This window comes from Marmota flaviventris, chromosome 8 (genome assembly GCF_047511675.1).
Source record: "Marmota flaviventris isolate mMarFla1 chromosome 8, mMarFla1.hap1, whole genome shotgun sequence".
NCBI lineage: Eukaryota > Metazoa > Chordata > Mammalia > Rodentia > Sciuridae > Marmota > Marmota flaviventris.
Genome location: NC_092505.1, coordinates 58884887 through 58904226, shown reverse-complemented (window position 1 = coordinate 58904226; position 19340 = coordinate 58884887). Strand labels below are relative to the sequence as shown.

General features: G+C 34.0%; 1 protein-coding gene across 2 annotated transcripts in view; it reads right to left on the bottom strand.

Annotated features, from left to right (window-relative positions):
- Window positions 1-19340, bottom strand: part of Gsk3b (glycogen synthase kinase 3 beta) — a 164844-nt gene that overhangs the window by 70650 nt on the left and 74854 nt on the right. For both annotated transcript variants that reach the window (XM_027935936.2, XM_027935937.2), the window contains exon 3: window positions 5159-5242. In XM_027935936.2, the coding sequence (XP_027791737.1) occupies window positions 5159-5242 (84 nt within the window). The remainder of the gene's footprint in view (window positions 1-5158; window positions 5243-19340) is intronic.

The window sequence follows — 19340 nt, the reverse complement described above, 5'->3', positions numbered from 1 at the left end:
AAGGACATATTATAATAGAAGCAGTAGTAATAATAGTAGTAGAAGTATTAGTAATGATAATAAAAGACACAATCATTTGAGAAGGGTCACACATCTTTTGTAGACCCAAAGTTTAAAACACTGGTTTGAGTGATTCTATGGGAAGGTCATTTAGCTTCTCTCTGCTTCCATTCCACAGGACTGTTGTGAGGATTAAATGACTAAATAAAAGTAAAGTGTTTAGATTAATGCCCTGGAAGGAATATATTAATTTTTAGCTATCATTACTATTACCTCTACTACTATTATTATTGCTACAATAACTATTTTTACTACTGCTACTCTTACAATATTCCCTTATTCAAGCATCATTGCTAAGGTATTTTTCAATGTTACCTTTCTGGTATACTGCTTCTGCAGAAATTCACATTCTACGCTAAATAGAAAAGCATATTATAAGACTCTGATATCAGACTGCATAGGGTTAACTCCCAACATTTTCATTTATAACTGTATAACTCAGGTAATTTAAATGGTATTTTCTTGGTTTCTTTTTCTAAAAAAATTGAGATAACAACAGTAACAATTCTTCACATGGGGTATAAGGAGGTTTAAGTGAGTTACAAAGTACAGGTAAGAGCTCAGGGCAATATCTGATGCACAACAAGTGTGATATATATTTGCTATTGTAAAATGATAAATTAATGTTTACATGCCAGGTGCTATAAGCACTGGATAAACATTTTTAAATTTGTTCCTTACAAAATCTCTACCATACAGAAGGCAGGGGACAAACTTACAAAAGTAAATATCTTGCCCAGAGTCATAAGGTGCTATCATGTGGCACAACTGGAATGGAAACCCAAATATTTCTAGTTACCAAGTCTTTAAAATGACAAGGTGAAATACAACACAAAGAAGCTCCCTAAAATGGACATCTCATTCAGCCACTCTGAAGTCAATAAAAATGTTTACCTAATATTATAGAAATAACTCTTTTAACTACACCCAGAGCTGAAAAATGCTTATAGACAAAAACAGGTTAGCTACAATTCTAAAATTAAAAATAACCAAAGGGAAATAGAGAATATTACATAGTACAACTTAACAGAATATTATGTAACTAAATATTATGATGTAATAGGGGAAGTTTAATTAGATCATTAATATTCAGAAAGGTTTTAAGTAGTTAAGAATATATACCTATATAAACATGCACATATGGAATAAGATACATAGAACTCTCAAAGATTAGGACAGTGACAGTGAAAATATATATATATATATATTTTTTAAATCAAAAGGGAGTAATAATAAAGGCCCAGAGAGAAAAGACACTAAGAAACAGAAAAATTCAAGCCAGGTAGGAATCTATAAGGAAATTTGTAGAGGATCACAAATACAAAGAAAGTAAGATACATAGAAATCCAACAAAAGAGAGGTACAGAGACCCAGAAAAAGACTGATGGAGAACCACAGAATATAAATAACCAAGAGAGAAGAGAGCAGAAACTAGAGGCAGTGTTACAGAGGGAAAGGAAATTGGAAAGAAGTGGGTAACAAAGACCAAGAGAAAGAGACAAAACCCACAGACAGAAAAAAAGAAATCCAAAAAGGGAGACAGAGACTCAATAGAGAGCAGTGGAGAAAGACTGAAAGAAAATGACAAAAAGGGAAAGAGTAAAAGATGGTACGATTTCTAAAATTTCCATACACCTTTGAACTCATCTAACCTAGAACCTACCAGAACCTTTCATTTCTATAATCCTGAAACAATGAATTCTTGTTCCTTTTGATCTTTGCAATAACCTCAACTCATCCCCCTAATGCCTCCTCGTGGCTTCATTTAGGCTCATATTCTTATCACTGATCTCCTTCCCAAAGCTTTCCCTTATGCTCTCTGAAATCCAAAAAAGAAACTGCCAGATAATCTCATTTTCTTCATGAAGGGTTCTTTTTACTGTCTTCCCCTAGACAAAAATCTGAATCTCACCCAAGGGTACTGGTTTCCTTATATCATTCTCAAATGAAGTTTGTTCTTACCCCTCAAAAAATTCTAGGAACAGAAGGAAATACTGTCAAACTGTTGACCTTTTATTGTCCTGATCTTAAACAACATCCAGGCTTCTTCCTCCTCCAACTCCACACACCCTCTCTATCCAACCTTGTCAACGTTAACATAGAACACTGTAAGAAGTCATCCAAGTATGTACTTCCTGGACATCTCTATGTGCACGTCTCATGGGCCATCTCAAACTTAATTATTTCATTCTTCAAAACTTTCCTCATAAATACACAAAGGCAATGCTTATGCTAGAAAAAAAATATCTACCAAATATAGGACTACTACATTCAAAAATTAGTAATCTCTAGAGACTTGTAAGAAATTCAAAGACTTTTAGATCCCTCCCTAACAGCAGTGGAAACTCATTCCTGAGCTCTCAGAGCTCTCAACCCTAGAGCAGAACCTATCTTCTCCTATGTCTACAATTAGTTCACTAATATATTGAGTAATATGTTAGTTCTATTAGAACAATTCATAAGTGGAGATTATGAGTGACAAAAAGAAATGATCTTTTTGGTGACTTGGAAGATTATGGGAAGTCTTAAACCTGTGTATTTATTTCTACACATCTTCGGAAAACTTTTCTTTTTAAAATTATTCTTTTGACAAAGTTTAAGGGAAGAAAGAAAACAGATACAAAATGAAGGCTGAGATATCAAGCTTTACCCTGCTTTCAGATACCCACAGAGCATTTGCAGATCTAGGTAAAGAGTCACTGCTTTAGTGAAGGCAGCCTCTGTAAGTCTCTGTTACAGATTCTTATTATAAGGGACCTACATAATTTGAGTCTGTTAACAAACATAAAATGATTTGCGCTTTGGAAAAACACTTATTTAAAAAAAAAGAAAACTTTTATCTTGTTTTGTTAAACAAAGATAATTGTTTTTTACACTATATCCCACCCTTCCTTTTTTTCTTTATTTTAGTGGAGCTATCCCAAACTAAGAGTTATCTGTTTTTCACTTTGGAAATTTTACAATGCTCAAGAAAAAGTTCTAAGATATGTAAAATATTTGAAAGTCTATTTTTTTTTCCTAATAGAGGTTCACTGTCCTTGTTAACCTCTATTAATCACATTTCTATATCTGTAAGAATGTTTAAGATAAATAGGAAGCTGTAAGCAGTAGCAGGGAGAAAGTCTTTTTCTGAAGTACTCAGATAACAGCTGGTCAATTGTTACCATGAAGGCAGGATTAAGTCTGTGGTAAGGGCTGCCTATGATGGGGGTTTCCCACCTAACCAAAACCAGACGGGTAAGCCATCAGGTATCTTACATTTCAAAGTCTGATATTCTTCCCTTTCTACACTTGAATTTCATAAAAGTTGAATAAGCTAATATTTATAAAGCATTAAAACAGTATGTGGCATACAGGGAGGGCTATACAAATTAAAATAAGCAATCAAGAGAAAATGTTTAGGAACTTTGTAAGGAGGCCTTCGCAAATGAATTTATATGTAATCTAGTGGCTCACAAAAATAAATAACTCTGACCTTTCCTTTACTTCCTGGGGAATTATGATGTCTAGCATCTAATAACAAAAAGCCATGAGGATGCAAAATTTCATTTTAAGAGTGCTGGGAACATAATATATGCTTCATAATCTTATTTGGAAAGGTACAGAAAAACAAAGACTTGCCAAAATAGATAATATTAAAGAGAGTAATAGGCAGTAGGTGCATAAACCAAGTAATTGGGTTTAGAAATAAGACAACTGAAAGTTATCTATGAGGTTTACAATTCACAATACAAACAGAGGCACAATTTAAACTTAAAAATGACTAAGGAACAAGTGTTGATAAAGGACATATTTACTAAGTATGGCTGGTCACACATATTAGCTATGACACACAAATATATACACAACACATAATAGATCCACCTTGCCTTAAAATACATAGGTCTTCTTCTACATCATTGGGTTTGTCATGGGAAAAGAAAAAGAATTTCCAAGAAAATCTAAGTACAGTTTAATGGAAAATGATTAATCTACAAACAGTTAAGTAAATTAATATTGGATTAGAAATCAAGAGACATTATGGATCTAAGAACATTACATATTATATGCATAAAATCTTTTTTTTTTTTTAATTTTTGATATTTAATTTTCAGGGTTTTTTTTGGCGGACACAACATCTTTGTTTTTTGTATGTGGTGCTGGGGATCAAACCCGGGCCGCACGCATGCCAGGCGAGCGCACTACCGCTTGAGCCACATCCCCAGCCCTATGCATAAAATCTTAAGTCCAAAATATCAAGTGAATTTATTCAAGTCATATTTATTTTGCCCCTCAAAACAACAACAACAACCACCAAAAAAAATCCCTGATTTCCATGTTCCTTGCCAGGTCCCCCATCCAAAACCAGTAAAGAAAAAAATTTAAGGAAATATTAAAACTGGGGAAAAGGACGGGCAGAAAGAAAAAGACCAAGGTACAACAGTAGAAACTGGTTTTCTTTGCTTTCTTCTCCACTGATTAAACTGTCATAAGTTATTACATCTTCTGAGGAAAAAGACCAATGGAGGACCAAGGAAGACGAACATTCACAGCTCAAAGTCTTAACTATCCTTTACTTTCACAAAACTAAGTGTGATCAGAAATAGTGACAATTTATAATAAGCTCTGTAATATAATACTATATCTTTTTTCTCTGATCAAAGACCAATTAAACTTGCTTTCTAATGTTTAACCCTCATTCTAGTCCTATCAGAGTCCTCCCACTTCCTCTCTTCACCTCTCATCAACTTCCACTTAGCAAAATGACATAATTTTCCTCCTTATAATAAACAGATGAAATGAGGATTCCATAAAAAACATAGAAGTATCAATAAAAAATATAAACTTTCTAGAACTAAAGATAGCTTTTTTTTTTTAAAAAAAAAGGAGAAAATTCTTAAAAAAATCATTCCCTTTATATTCTTATAAGCATTTTCCTGCTATAACTAATGATATTCAATGACCATTTCTTATGCTCAAAATCACTGGGGCCTATGCTTTGAATGCTTTCATTCAATTAGCAAAACTATTTTGTTAGGGTAAAGGTATGGGAAGTATTATTTTTAGAAGAATAACAAGTTTATCACAATATTCAATACATACTATCTGTCACACTTACCTTCTCACCACTTGAGTAGAAGAAATAACGCAATCGGACTATGTTACAGTGATCTAGCTTTCTCATGATCTGGAGTTCTCGATTCTGAAAAGAAAACACATGAAAATAATTTTTAAAGGACAACAATTATACATCATAATCACCAAGATGCTCCTGAAATAACATTAAACACCCTAAACAACAAGCTATGTATGTGCTATTAAAAAATACAGTCTGTACACCAGAACTGAACTGCAAACTATCTGTTACTAGTCCATGAACTATTTGTTTCTGCTCAGCAATAAGATACAGAATTGAGAGTGTTTAAAATCTTTTATAGCAATTTGGCAGACTAAATTTTTATCTATGATTCTGATAATAAGAATTGAGGCCTGTATTCTATATTTTTAAAACTTTTACTTTTCTAGCAATTCATTTGTACTATATTTTGCAAAACTATCAGTCTGGTGAATTGGAAATTATAGAAACTGGTACTTTACCACATGTACCTTGAGAAGCACCAGTTTAGGATTTGTAAGAAATATTTGAAATGAGCTGCTGTTACTTATGTAAATTTTTTTTGCAACTATAATAAAAAATAAATCAAACTTTTCAAAAAACAAATTAAGCAGGGATCAAAGGAGACTCTTACAATCCTATTGTTTTCTGAGTTACAGTGGAAAAAAAAAAAAAACTAGGAGTTAACTCCATGAAAGGGGCTCAGGTGCTAAGTTTTTAAAAAAGACATACACAGTCCTGACAGATTTATAGACCACACAAACTTTCTTTGGGAAAGTTCAAAGTTATGCTCACATTGCCTGAAAATAAAATATTAAATAATGTGATTTCTTAATATCTTATTCTACTGTAATAAATTAAGTAGATTATTAACAAAGAATATACATTCCAACAATATTCTAATGGCTGTTAAAAATACCAAAATGCCAACTACATGGCCAGAAAAATAACACTTTTTTTTTTGTTGTTGTTATTATAGTAATTCAGAAAGTTTAAAAAAAGAGGTATATGCCTGGGAATCTGGAAAGGAAATAGAATTACTGTCACATAAGAGGTCAAGAAAGAGGAAGGTAAGGATGGTTAGGGACCAATAAGCCAAAAAAGCAGAACTACCTTCAGCAGACTGGGCTCTAGTCTTTAGAAGACAGGAGCAGAAATAAGTGAATATTTTTTAAATAACCTTGAGAACTGGGTTTATATATGTAGTAACATTTAAAATTCTTAAAACACATCAATCTGTCATTCCATTACTTGTGACAAAATGCATAATTGAAGCAATAAACATATAGTAAGGAGATATAGCTGTCCCTATGATTACAGGGAATATTCACAGATGGATGGGGGAGAGTGTACCAAACTTTGTAGATGCTCAAGTTGTTTGTATAAAATAGAACAATACTTGCATATAACCTACACACATTTTTTGTACACTTTAAATCATCTCTAGATTGCATGATACTTAATACAATATAAATGCTAAGTAAACATATGTTGTAGTGTAGTGTTTAGAGAACACAGACAAGAAAAACAATCTGTGTATGTTCACTATAAATTCTGCCAATATTTTCAATCTGCAGTTGGTTGAATCCATGTATGTATAACCCACAGATGCATAGTATCAAACTGGATAGAAATAGCAAATAAGCATACAAAAAGATGCTCAATATCATTTTCCATCAGGAAATTCCAAGTTAGAATAATGAGATTGTACTACACACCTATTAAAATGTTGTTAATGTCCAAAAATATAAAGGCTAATGAAAATATGGAGCAACATAAATACTCTTCATTGCTAATGGGAATAAGAATTTGCACAGCTACTTTGGAAGACAATTTAACAGTTGCTTACATAAATACATATATTCTTACCATAAAATACAGCAATTATGCTACTTGGATATTTACCCAAATGTGATAAAAACTTAGGTCCACAACAAAAACTTGCACAGAAATCTTTTAAAAAGCTTCATTGATGATTACAAACATTTAGAAGTAACTTATATGATCTTCAAGAAGTAAACAGATAAATAAACTATGATATATCCAAATAATGAAATATTACTCAACACTAAAAAAATGGGCTATCATTCCATGAAAAGTTATACAGGTACATTAAATGCATATTGCTAAGCAATAAAAGTCAATTTGAAGAATCTGAAAAGTATATACAGTATGATTCTAACAATGACCATCTATAAAAGTCAAACTGTAGCAGTAAAAAGATCAATGATAATTAGGGATTTTGAGGGAAGGCAAGATGAATAGGTAGAGCTCAGGAGATTTTCAGTTCATTGAAACTATTTTGTATACTACTGTAACAGTAGATAAATGTCATGATGCATTTACCAAAAAAATATAAATACATAAATAAACCATAGACTGTACCCTGCAAAGTAAATAATTGTGCAAACTCTAGACTTCAATTAGAACTATGTCAATATTGTTTTAGTGAATGTTAAAAATGTACTATACTAAGGAAAGACAATAATAATAAGGGAAGCAAGGTCAACAGTAAATGTAGCTTTTGTGAATTTTCTGTACTTTCGACTCATTTTTCTGTCAAACTAAAACTTCCCCCAAAAAAGCCCAAGAATATTTTAATTTGAAAATAAAAAATTTTAATAGGCAATGGGTTTTAATAGACATTAATCCCAAGAAGGAGTACAAATGGCTAATAAACACATTTAAAAATGTTCAACATAATTAGCATCAGAAAAAGCAAATCAAGATGACAATGAGACATCCCTTTCACATCCACTAAGACAGGTTTAAACAAAAAGTAGATAATAATCATCCAACAACAACTAAAAAATAAATATTTTAAAAAGGATAATAATAAGTGTTTCCAAGGCTAGGGTTGTGGCTCAGTGGCAAAGCGCTTGCCTAGCATGTGTGAGGCACTTGGTTCCGATTCTCAGCACCACATATAAATAAATTAATAAACAAAATAAAGGTCCATTGACAATTTAAGAAAATAGTTTTTAAAAAATAAGTGTTTCCAAAGATATAGAGAAAGTGCAGTGATCATACCCTGCTATGGAATTGTAAAACAGTACAGCTTTGGGAAAGAGATAAAAATTTCAAGATGTCAATCACAGAATCACCATAGGACCCAGAAATTCTACCCCTAGGAATAAACCCAGGACAAATGAAAACAACTGTCCCTACAAAAATCTGTACACAAGTATTCATAGCATCATCTTTATAAAAGCCCCAAAACGTAAACATTCCTAATATTCAGTAGCTGATAAAGAGATAAACAAAACATACCATATCCATGAATTGGAATATTATTCAACCAGGAATAAGAATGACATACTGAGACATGATAAAATAGGTATTAACCTAAAAAAAATTACTGTAAGACATAGAAACCAAACATGAAAAATAACATATTGTATGATTTCCTTCATATGAAAAGTCCAGAATGGGCAAGTCCATACATACCAACAAATATTAAGTGAATTTGTGATTTCCAGAGCATAGTGGGAAAAAAAGGATGGGTACTGATGAAAAAAAGGATGGATATAGGGTTTCTTTTTGAGGTGAGGAAACTATTCTGGAATTCCACAGTTTTACAACTCTGTAACTCAAACCAATTAATTATAAACGTTAAAAAGGTAATTTTACAGTATATGAATTGTATCTGAGTAAAACTGTTATAAAAAAAATATCAAGGCAGCTGACCACCAACAACAAATACAAAGTTTTAGTGAATCTAATAAAAAAGCAACCTTTGGGAGGGAGGCAGGGAGGCAAAGGAGAAACAACAGTGAATGATACTGGCCAACTGTTTTAGCCAGCTTTTTCTCTGATATGAGCAGACCAGAACAATTATATAAAAAATTCTATAAAAGAACCGATCAGAACAATTATAGAGGAGGAAAAGTTTATTTGGAGGCTCCAGGTTTCAGAGGTCTTGGTCCATAGACATCCTGCTCCATCCTTGAGGCTCAAGGTGAGGCGGAACATCAAAGCAACAGAATGTGGTACCAGGAAGCGGCTCACATGAGGATCAGAAGGGAGGGAGGGAGAGAGAGACACTGACTGACTCACTTGCTAGGTACAAAATACATACCCCAAAGGGAGTCCCCAATGACCTACCTCCTCTAACCACACTCTATCAGCCTTCAGTTTCCACTCAGTTAATCCCCTCATAATTCAACCATTTCTCCTCTAATCCTTCTTGCATTGTCTTACACACAAGCTTTTGGGGGACACCTAATATCTAGACACCTAATACTCATCTCACAATGGAAAATACATTTAATCCATTTCCAAGAGTCACCACAGTCTCAATATATCCAAGACTGCCCAAAAGTTCAAGTCCAATGTTTCTCTGAGACTCAAGGCAATCTTGCAGTGTGAACTCCTGGAAAAATCAAAAGCAATTTACAAGTGTTCAATATATAAAGGTCTACAGTAAACATAGGGCATAGAAAGAAGGGATGGGACCAAAGCAAAAATGAAATCCAGCTAGGCAAACAAGTCCTGTAAGTTTTGTGTCCAGTGTCTGGAGCACATGGCGTTGTGATGTTTTCTCCAAATGACATGTGTATTTCCTCCCCTGTGGTCTTGCTGGTTGTAGCTCAAATGCCCTTTCTGTTGGTTTGTCTCTGCTCAATTTCTGAAACTTTCCTAGGACAATGTCCCATATTACTGTCATTTCTTGATTTTTGGGATCTCTACTGCAGCTTGGGCTTCCTCCTCACATCTCCAGGCTTTGTCCTCTCAGGGCCTGTCCACAGGACTCTGACCCTGGGGAACATTTCCTAGTCTCCCAGGCCTTCCTTTGAAATCTTGGTGAAGGCCTCATGACCCCCTAACTCCAGCATCCTTCAATTCTGCACAACCAGAACCACACGGTTGATGCCAAGATCTGCTTGAGCAGTAGCCAAGTCTTGAGGGATCCTGGCTGCAGGAGCCTTTGCGTGCCTAGCTGGCTGAACACATTGAAAAAACTTCCTAGGCCCCCTTGTGTAAGGGTGCCCCAGTGGTCTCAAATTTTTAGTTTTACTACCTTGTGCCTGCGAAGAGTATAGTTTTGCCAGTTCGTGAGATGTCCTCAAGCCATCTTTCTTATTGTCTCTGGGTAAGGTCTTTAGCATTTCTTTAGTGGTAGTATTGTCTTTAACAATTGCAACTTCCTTTACCCAAGTTTTACTCCCACATTTCAAGTCAAGTTTTTCAAATCTTTCTGCTTGGCTCTCTGCTTGGTAATCATCATATGAGCTGCTTTCCTCCACCATACTCTGCCACCATGATGTTCTTCTGCCTCACCTTGAGCCACGAAGAATGGAGCTGGTCTTCCATGGACTTGAGATCTCTGAATCCAAATAAACGTATCCTCCCCTACAATTGTTCTGGTCAGATCTTTTAGTTACAGCAGTGAAAAAGCTGACTAAAACATCAACTTTAATTGTTTGCATGTATGAATATGTAATAGAGTCCACTGTTATGAACAATTATAACACACAAATAAAAAAGTGGGGGAGGGAAGGCAACTCTTAACTCCTGATATTAAATAGTGCTTCTGAACGTACCACAGATTTACAGGAACATGGAACAACATAAACACCAAATAACGATAAAGACAAAAAATAATGAGAAAACTTGAAAAGCATATTATACATTTAATCAAGTTTTATTTCTCAACAAAGAGCACATTCGGGACCACAAGCATCATATCTCCAATTTTTCCCCTCTGGAATAGTGAAGGCAATAAAATTAAATATAAGTTAAACTGAAATATCAACAGAATCCTTCCAAACCAGCCACTATAAAGTCCCTGAAAATTCAATTAAGTTTATTTTTAATATATATATGTGTGTGTGTAAAAAATTTTTACTTATCACCCTACCTAGACACTTTCTAAAGTATAAAATTACCATAAAGTCTGTACCTCCCATGATTCTTGCATAGGCAGAATTAACATTGTCAAAATGACCATACTATCATAAGCACTACACATATTCAATGCAATTCCTACTAAAATTCCATTGATGTTCTTTATAGAAATAGCAATCCTTAGCAAGCAATACAAAGTAGGAGGCATCACTATACCCAGCCTTAAATTATACTACAGAGCTACAGTAACAAAAAACAGCATGGTATTGGCAGCAAAACAAACATGAAGACTAATGGAACAGAAGACAGAGACAAACCCACATGAATATAGTTATCTCATTCTAGACAAAGGTACCAAAAACATACATTGGAGAAAAGATAGCCTCTTCAACAAATAGTGCTGGGAAAACAGGAAATCCATATACAGTAGAATAAAATTTAACCTCTATCTCTCACCCTGTACAAAAATCAACTCAATGGATCAAAAACCCAGGTATTAGACCAGAAACACTGTACATAATAGAAGAAAATGTAGGCTTCACACTCCAACAAGACTCTAACAAGACTCAACAAGAACTCTAACAGTGCAAGAAATAAAATTTTAAAAAATCAATAAATGGGATGAGATCAAACTAAAGAGCTTCTTCACAGCAAAAAGAAGCAAGCATGAAGACAGAGCTTACAGAATGGGAAAAAAATCTTTGCCACCTTCAACTCAGATAAGACATTAATTTCTAGGATACACAAAGAACTCAAGAAAACTCAACACCAAAAAATAAACAACCCAATGTACATACATGAAAATGCCTAAGTGAACACCACCATTGGGTACACCCACAAGAATGGTATCCTAATTAGAATAAGATATATTCCATGTTTGTATAATTTTATCCAAATGAATTCTATTGTCATGTATAAGAAACCAATTTTTAAAAAGTGATCCAGGCTAAGACACTTCAGAATCATAATTTTGTCTTATACTTGTTTTTAACAGCCTTTGTATAAAGCCAACTTTTGAATATCCCGAATTATTCTTCTCTAATATCTCTGCAATGAGTAATTAATGGAACAGATATAAATAACTTTTAAAATTATATGGAACTGTATTAATATATGCCAGAATTCACTCACTACCATGTTGTATCTAAGTTTATCTGGGCAAGTTATCTAATTATTCTGGAGGTCACTTCTCTCATCTAACGTATGGGATTAGCATCCTTACCTTACATATAATTTTGTGAGGATTAGATCATGCTATAGATGTAATGCCTAATACAGTGCCTGGAATATAGTATGTATTTAATAAATAATAATTATTATATGGAATATTTTTTTAAAGTCTGTATTCTTAAGAAACTTGTGGTGACTATGAAAATTTGCCTCTCATATTCCCCGCTGCAAAGACCAATGGTGGTAGCTACTAAGCTCTCAAGCTGGGGTAAATTAAAGCTTCCTATGAGGTATTCCCAGCCAATGACTGAGCACGGCAGGCATACTCAGTGGAAGTTCTTTTCCTGGGAGATGTTGTACTCCTCTGAGAGGACAACTTGGGTTTGAGGACTCCCATCAGCTTTGTTATTACTTTCTTAGAGTTATACTACAGTGTAAGACTTCTCCTACTCAATCTGCTGGTCTTCTTCCCTTTTATTCCTAGCTGGATTTTAGCTTTCATTTGATAACTGTAAGTCTCCATGAGCCAAACAACACTGCTACACAAGACATAAAGATATTATAAGTATTTCTGTCAAGTTCTGTCACTTTTATCAGTAAACAGACTTTACACAAGTGACCTAAATTGCCATTATAAATATAAATAATTTGGTGCCTGAAAATAGGTTTACCAAATTTAAGAAAGAAAACAAAGAAGGAAGGGGGACAATTATTCCAAGTGAATAACAGAAGGAGTTTTAAAATGTTCTCATAATCTTTTGCTTCATTAGATTCACACAGCATACAAGGGTTAAAAAAAAAGAAGGGAGGAGACACAATAAAATTTGCTGAGGAATTGCGTGTGTGTGCGCGCGCGCACATGTGCCAAATATTGAGGCAGAGCTTTACTGTAGTACTAACAGCCCCATTTTCCAGATGATGAAACAGTCTCATTAAGTTAATGGATATGTTCAAGCTTTCAAAACTATTAAAGGACAAAAGTTGTCTTCTTTTATGCTGTCTCAGATTTTATTTAGAAACTAATCATATCTTTAAGGATCAAAATAAGACATTAGCTCTCTTTACTCTTCAAAGTAGTATATACTAAAAGCAGGACTACCCTCTGCTCACAATAAAATGGTGACACTTCACATCAACTGCCCCTGCCCTTCATCCCAACCTCAGTACAAATGTAACTAAGCCACAGACCAGATACTTAGACTTAGTTCAAACAAGAACTGAAATTAATAGTTAATGAAGCTAAGATCATTTACTAATTAAAAATACCACTTACTGATTTTCAAATTGGAAGTCACTTCCAACAACCCTAAGTAGTTCTGGGGGTTGATTAATCTTCTCTGTTTTAATATTAAAGGTCAATTACATTAATTAGGTACCTACCTGAGCTTTACCCCTACAACACAAGCATTTCTTATCATAAACATTTTCAAATCGCCCAAATGAGGTCTATTTTAATTACATAATTTGTCACAGTATGATGGGGTACAGAGAGTAGGGGAGGCACTCAAATCATTAGGTCAAACATTCCTGAAACAAAGTTTATTGTACTAGAAATTATTTTAAAAGCTTAACATTTCTCATATGGTTTATGTGACTACTGACAGGGATAATCATTCTTGGCTTTCTTTTTTTCCGCTCATAACCTTTCTTCTTATCTTTTTACCAAAAAAAACCTGCCTCTCAATGCCACTAGGAGGGGTTCCAGCGGTTGGTTTACTTAACTGGGCAAAAAGACCCTGTTCCAACTATTCTCTGGAAACTACTAATTATAATGAAATTCTAAGGAGCAGCTATGTAAGTTTCAGATGTTAAACTATAGATCTTAAGTTTTCAGAGAAATTCCTATTATACTGTGATAATGAATGAAATTGGTCAACATAGCATATTTTATTTTTTGGCTACGCTATTTGAAGAGTTAACAGTAAGGGAGGAGAACAAAGAAAACTTAAATTCTAACAAGAATGGGTGAGAGACAATGGAAAACTGAGCTTTGAATAAGGTAGTTTGCCTCTATTTAGCATGTATGTTAAAAAAATAGCAAAAGTATGTAATAGCAATAAAACAACTAAATACTTAAGAAATAAAGTTAACAAGAAATATCAAAAGCCTATGTAAGTAAAAATCAGGAATATGTCAACTTTTTCTTTTTACAAACTTAATAAAATCTTAATTAAAAGTACAAACAATAATGGAGTAAGACAAATTGATACCAAAGTTCATACAGAATAATAATCAAAAATAGGTAGGAAAATATGAAAGGAAAAGCTAGAAGGGCAGATTAATCCTACCAAGTGTTAAAATATTATGAAGCCTCTATAATTAAATTAATGTAGTAGCTTCACAGGATTATGCAAATACCCTGGTGGGGCAGAATTGAAGGTCCAATAACAGACCCAGATGGAAATTTAGCATATAATAACAGGAACATCTCAAAACACTGGAACAAAGATACACTTTCTAATAAATGTACTCAGCTGGTTAATTATTTAGAGAAGATAAAATTAAATCAGTAACTCATACCATGCACAGAAATAAACTCCAAATGGATCAAGAATATAAATGTGAAAAATGTAGTTTAAAAAAAAAAAAGATGAATTTCTCATTAACCTGAGCATAGAGGAAACGCTTTCTAATCATAACACGAAAGCAAATAAGATTAAAGAATAATAAATTCAATAGTATAGGAGGAAGAAGAAGGAACTGTCACCTAGCCAAAAATAAAAAAATACCACACACAAAAGTTCATTATTTCAGAATAATGAACTCATGGGGTGGATGTGATAAAACCAAAAAGCCACTTTAAAAGTAGGCAAGAGAGAAGAGACAGAGAATTCACATGCACTCACAAAAAACAAATAAATTGGATCTTGAACAGATGGAAAAAACTGCTCAATTGCAATCAAAATAAGAAGATTGTAAATTAAAACTATAAGATACCATCTCACCTATCAGATTAACAACTAGCTAAAACTGAAAATGTAAAGGTACTTCTGTATGCAAAGTTAAGTGATACAGTCATATATTACTGAAGAGAATGTAAAGTAGTTTCGAGTCAACAGTCCCATTTCTATTGCTTTACTCTGACTTATCTGTAATACAAAAGTACATTACACAATATTATTCACAGCAATCCTCTTTTAGATCACAATATACTATTAGCAACTTAAACATCAACAAATAGAATGGTTGACTCAATCATCCAGTTGTGAAAAGAATGGCAAAAAGTCTCTTAATAATATACAATGTTTGCCAGCAAATACAGTTAAGAGAAAAAAATGAAATATAAAAGAGCATCCCAACTGTGCTACCTTTTGTGTAAGAAACCAAGAAAATTATACATATCTGCTCATTTGTGTGAAAGAAACTCAGAAAAAGTAAATCAGAACATAATGTGAGACTGGCTATCCACAGGGCATGAGTATAAAACAGAACATAAGAAACAGCAGAAATGATACGTCTACAGTCCTGACTTTTGGAAATTTGGAAATGTTAATGATTCACAGAGCAAAAACATAACTAATTTTTGAAAATAAAAAAAAATGATGGTAAAATACTGAGAGATACATACAGAAAAGGATAGACCAAACTACTCTAAAGGAATGACTTAGGTTGGGGATGTGGCTCAAGTGGTAGCGCGCTCGCCTGGCATGCGTGAGGCACTGGGTTCGATCCTCAGCACCACATAAAAATAAAATAAAGATATTATGTCCACCTAAAAAAAACTAAAAAGCAAATATTAAAAAAAAGGAATTTCCTGACTTTTAACTATGCTAAAGAACAAAAACTTGTTTTTGAAAAGCAAGAAAAAGAAAAACTAACCTAAATATTTTCTGAACAGTATACATGAGTCATATACCGTTTAGGCCAAAAGAAAAAAAACAAATACTGAACTCTTAATAGTCCAGGGGTATGAGTTAGTAGTTCTAATTTGTGAATTCTAGGACTGAGCAAACAACTAAACATACTGTGGATAACAAGTTTCAGGTGAATATGCTGTGCTCCATTCCATCCTGAGGTAGGTTGGTACTGGAGAAATGCAAGACATGAGTATGTCTGACCGCTGGGGTATGGAGGAACTGAGCTTAGCCTCCTTGAGCACAATAGAGGACATCCAGCCTCAACAGAATCGCCAATTTTTTTCCCATTACATATAATCTTGACTTCCATCAGGTATGGCAGTTTTTGCAGAATTCTTTCCTATGGGCACTATATTTTGCTTTGTAACTAATAAGTATTCTGTAGGGAAACACTTTTTAGACTACGTAAATGGATACCCATATTTCATCAAAAATTTCCAACTAGTTTTAGTATGCATTGTTTTTGAGTCTTCTTTAATCAGTTATTAAAAATATATGCCAGAAAATGGCATTTTTAGAACTAAATGGTATTATAAATAAAGAGGGAGTTTACAGTAAACTATAATGTTGCTCTGAAATTTCAAGTATGAACTTTAAAAAAAGAAATACAGAAAAAGATATGTATATATACATATACACATGCATGTGTGTATACATGCAAGCACACCCACACACATCTATTTTATCTAGTTCTACTAGCTAAGAGGACCTTGACCCAGATTGAAGGAGCTTTCCCTGGCCAAATTTGAGGCAAGTTAATTATCAAAATAAGTGATTAAAGTTTAAAATTCATTTAATAAAAGTCAATGAATCCATACCATATGTACAAATAAGAGGAAAAATAAGAGAAGGAAAAAGGTCTTCCATCTTTGTAGTAGAATCTCAAATAAATAATTTTTTTAAGAGAGAGAGAGAGAGAGAGTTTTTTAATATTTATTTTTTAGTTCTCGGCGGACACAACATCTTTGTTTGTACGTGGTGCTGAAGATCAAACCCGGGCCGCACGCATGCCAGGGGAGCGCGCTACCGCTTGAGCCACATCCCCAGCCCTCAAATAATTTGAAAAATACGATTTGCCAGCATATATTTTAATGACTGATTCAAAGAAGACTCAAAAACAATGCATACTAAAACTAGTTGGAAAATTTTGAAGAAAAATAGGTATTCATTTACATAGTCAAGTGTTTCCCTACATGAAGCTAAGGCAGGTGCTTCAGCACTCTCAGCTTTGACCTCTGTAGGTCTTTGTTATTTCAGCTATCATGATGAAGGCATCTGCAAAGCTGTTGCCATGCCTGGGAACTTGGACCTTTCTGAGTTGAAACCTTAAGAATTGCTTCTATGACTCTTTGCCTCTGCTCTGTCATGCCATTCAGCTTACAATAAGGAGGAAATAACAAGTAAGTCCACTTATGGACAAACCTTCTCCTAATAACAGGGTTATTTTAGAATTTAATCATTAAGGAAAAGGTTTGAGAGCAGGTGTCTCCAAGAAATGATGAGACTCAGCTTTGGATTCTGGTAAATTAATAGGGTTGTCTCCAAGCTCACGAGATAGTGTAACTAAACTTTACAAATGAGCTCTTGTCTTTTAACTTATCAAACTCTTCAAGAAGAGAATTGAGTTTAACTATTGTCAATATATGATCACACTTCTACCTTTGTCTTAGAAATAATGGACAAAGGGAAAGAATGTTAATTTATAAATAAAAACTTTATAAAATATTAGGGTTTAATTTGTTGTATATAGCTAAGGAGGAACGCTTGGAGATATTTTGAATTAAAATTTAAAGAAGCTGGGGCTGGGGTTGTGACCCATGAGTAGAGTGCTCGCCTAGCACGGATGAGGCCCTGGGTTCCATCCTCAGCAGCACATAAATATAAAATGAAGACATTGTGTCCACCTAAAAAACTAAAAAATAAATATTAAAAAAGAATTTAAAGAAGCTATAGTTAGAGAAAAGATCTTTCCTGTAGACGAAACAAAATATTACAAATTCCAAACAGACTTGATCCTCACTTGTGTTTTACTTGTCCTAAAATACTCTGTCCAGAAATGCAAAACTATAATTAATAAATTATTTTCCCACTATGGAAACTGTTAATGACATTAGACAAACCCCAAAATTGGCCTAAGGTGATCTTTTTGTTTAGAAAAATATTCAAGACTTTATTTTTTAAAAACTTCTAAACTTCTGATAATTTTACAACTCTAGAGACAACAAACTAGTAAAATGACAAATGGCACATGTAAATTTTAATAAAGTATCCATTTCTAAACACTTAAGGTGAAGGACAGGAAGAAACCATCAAAGTAGCTCTTTGAGTCCCAGCCCTGGGAAGATGCCACAGCTAGAAGGTGCACAAAGCCTACCTTCATGACTGACCTAAAGGTTTCTCTTTGTGCACACTTCATTTTACAAAATTCAGTGTCCCTAAAACCCAAGGTACAAGCAATTCCACATTGGGTGGGTGGGTGGGGGAAGAACGAACCCTGGAAGCTTTTTGTTCAGTGGGTTATAGAGACTGATATTACATGTTTAGAGAATAAAACTTATAGGAGGTGCTGGTGTTGTGGTTCAGTGGTACAGCGCTCGCCTCGCACATGCGAGACCCTGGGTTCGATCCTCAGCACCATATACAAAAATAAACAAATGAAATAAAGGTGTTGTGTCCAACTACAACTAAAAAATAAATACAAAAAAAACATAGGAGACTTCATCAGTATTTTCAATGTGGAGTCTGATAAAAATCTGTAATAACTTTGGGCTTTTAAAGGCCTCATCACATCTACACTCAACGCATTCAATTCCTGTTTCTTTTAACTCAAAATAATTGATGTCAAAGAAATGGTAGCACTTTGCTCACCTCGTGATGCTACCACAAAATGCTCTGTTCCCTAAGATGCTCTAGAGCTTGGTATTAACACCTATGGGGTTGAGAGGAAAGGAGCTTTTGTCTTCATTTTCCCAAAGGTTCTCTCTCATATTTCTCTGTAGAAACCCTGAATCGCCAAAGGCAGTTGAGTTGATACATTCAAAGTTAGGATAAAATTCCAAACTAGCAAGAGTGTCCTTCCTATTGGGGGAAGAAATGGAGGCCTTCCCAGATACCTTGGTGCCTTCCAGGTGTTCTAACAAAATACCTTACACTGGGTAATTTATTAACAATAGAACTCAGCTTCCCACTCCTCTGGAGACTGGCAAGTCCAAGGTCAAAGCATCTTGTTACTGTATCCTCACAGGATGGGAGGAGAAGAAAGGTTGAAGGGACCTTGCATATGCTGGAGAAGCAATCTTAAGGTAAACATC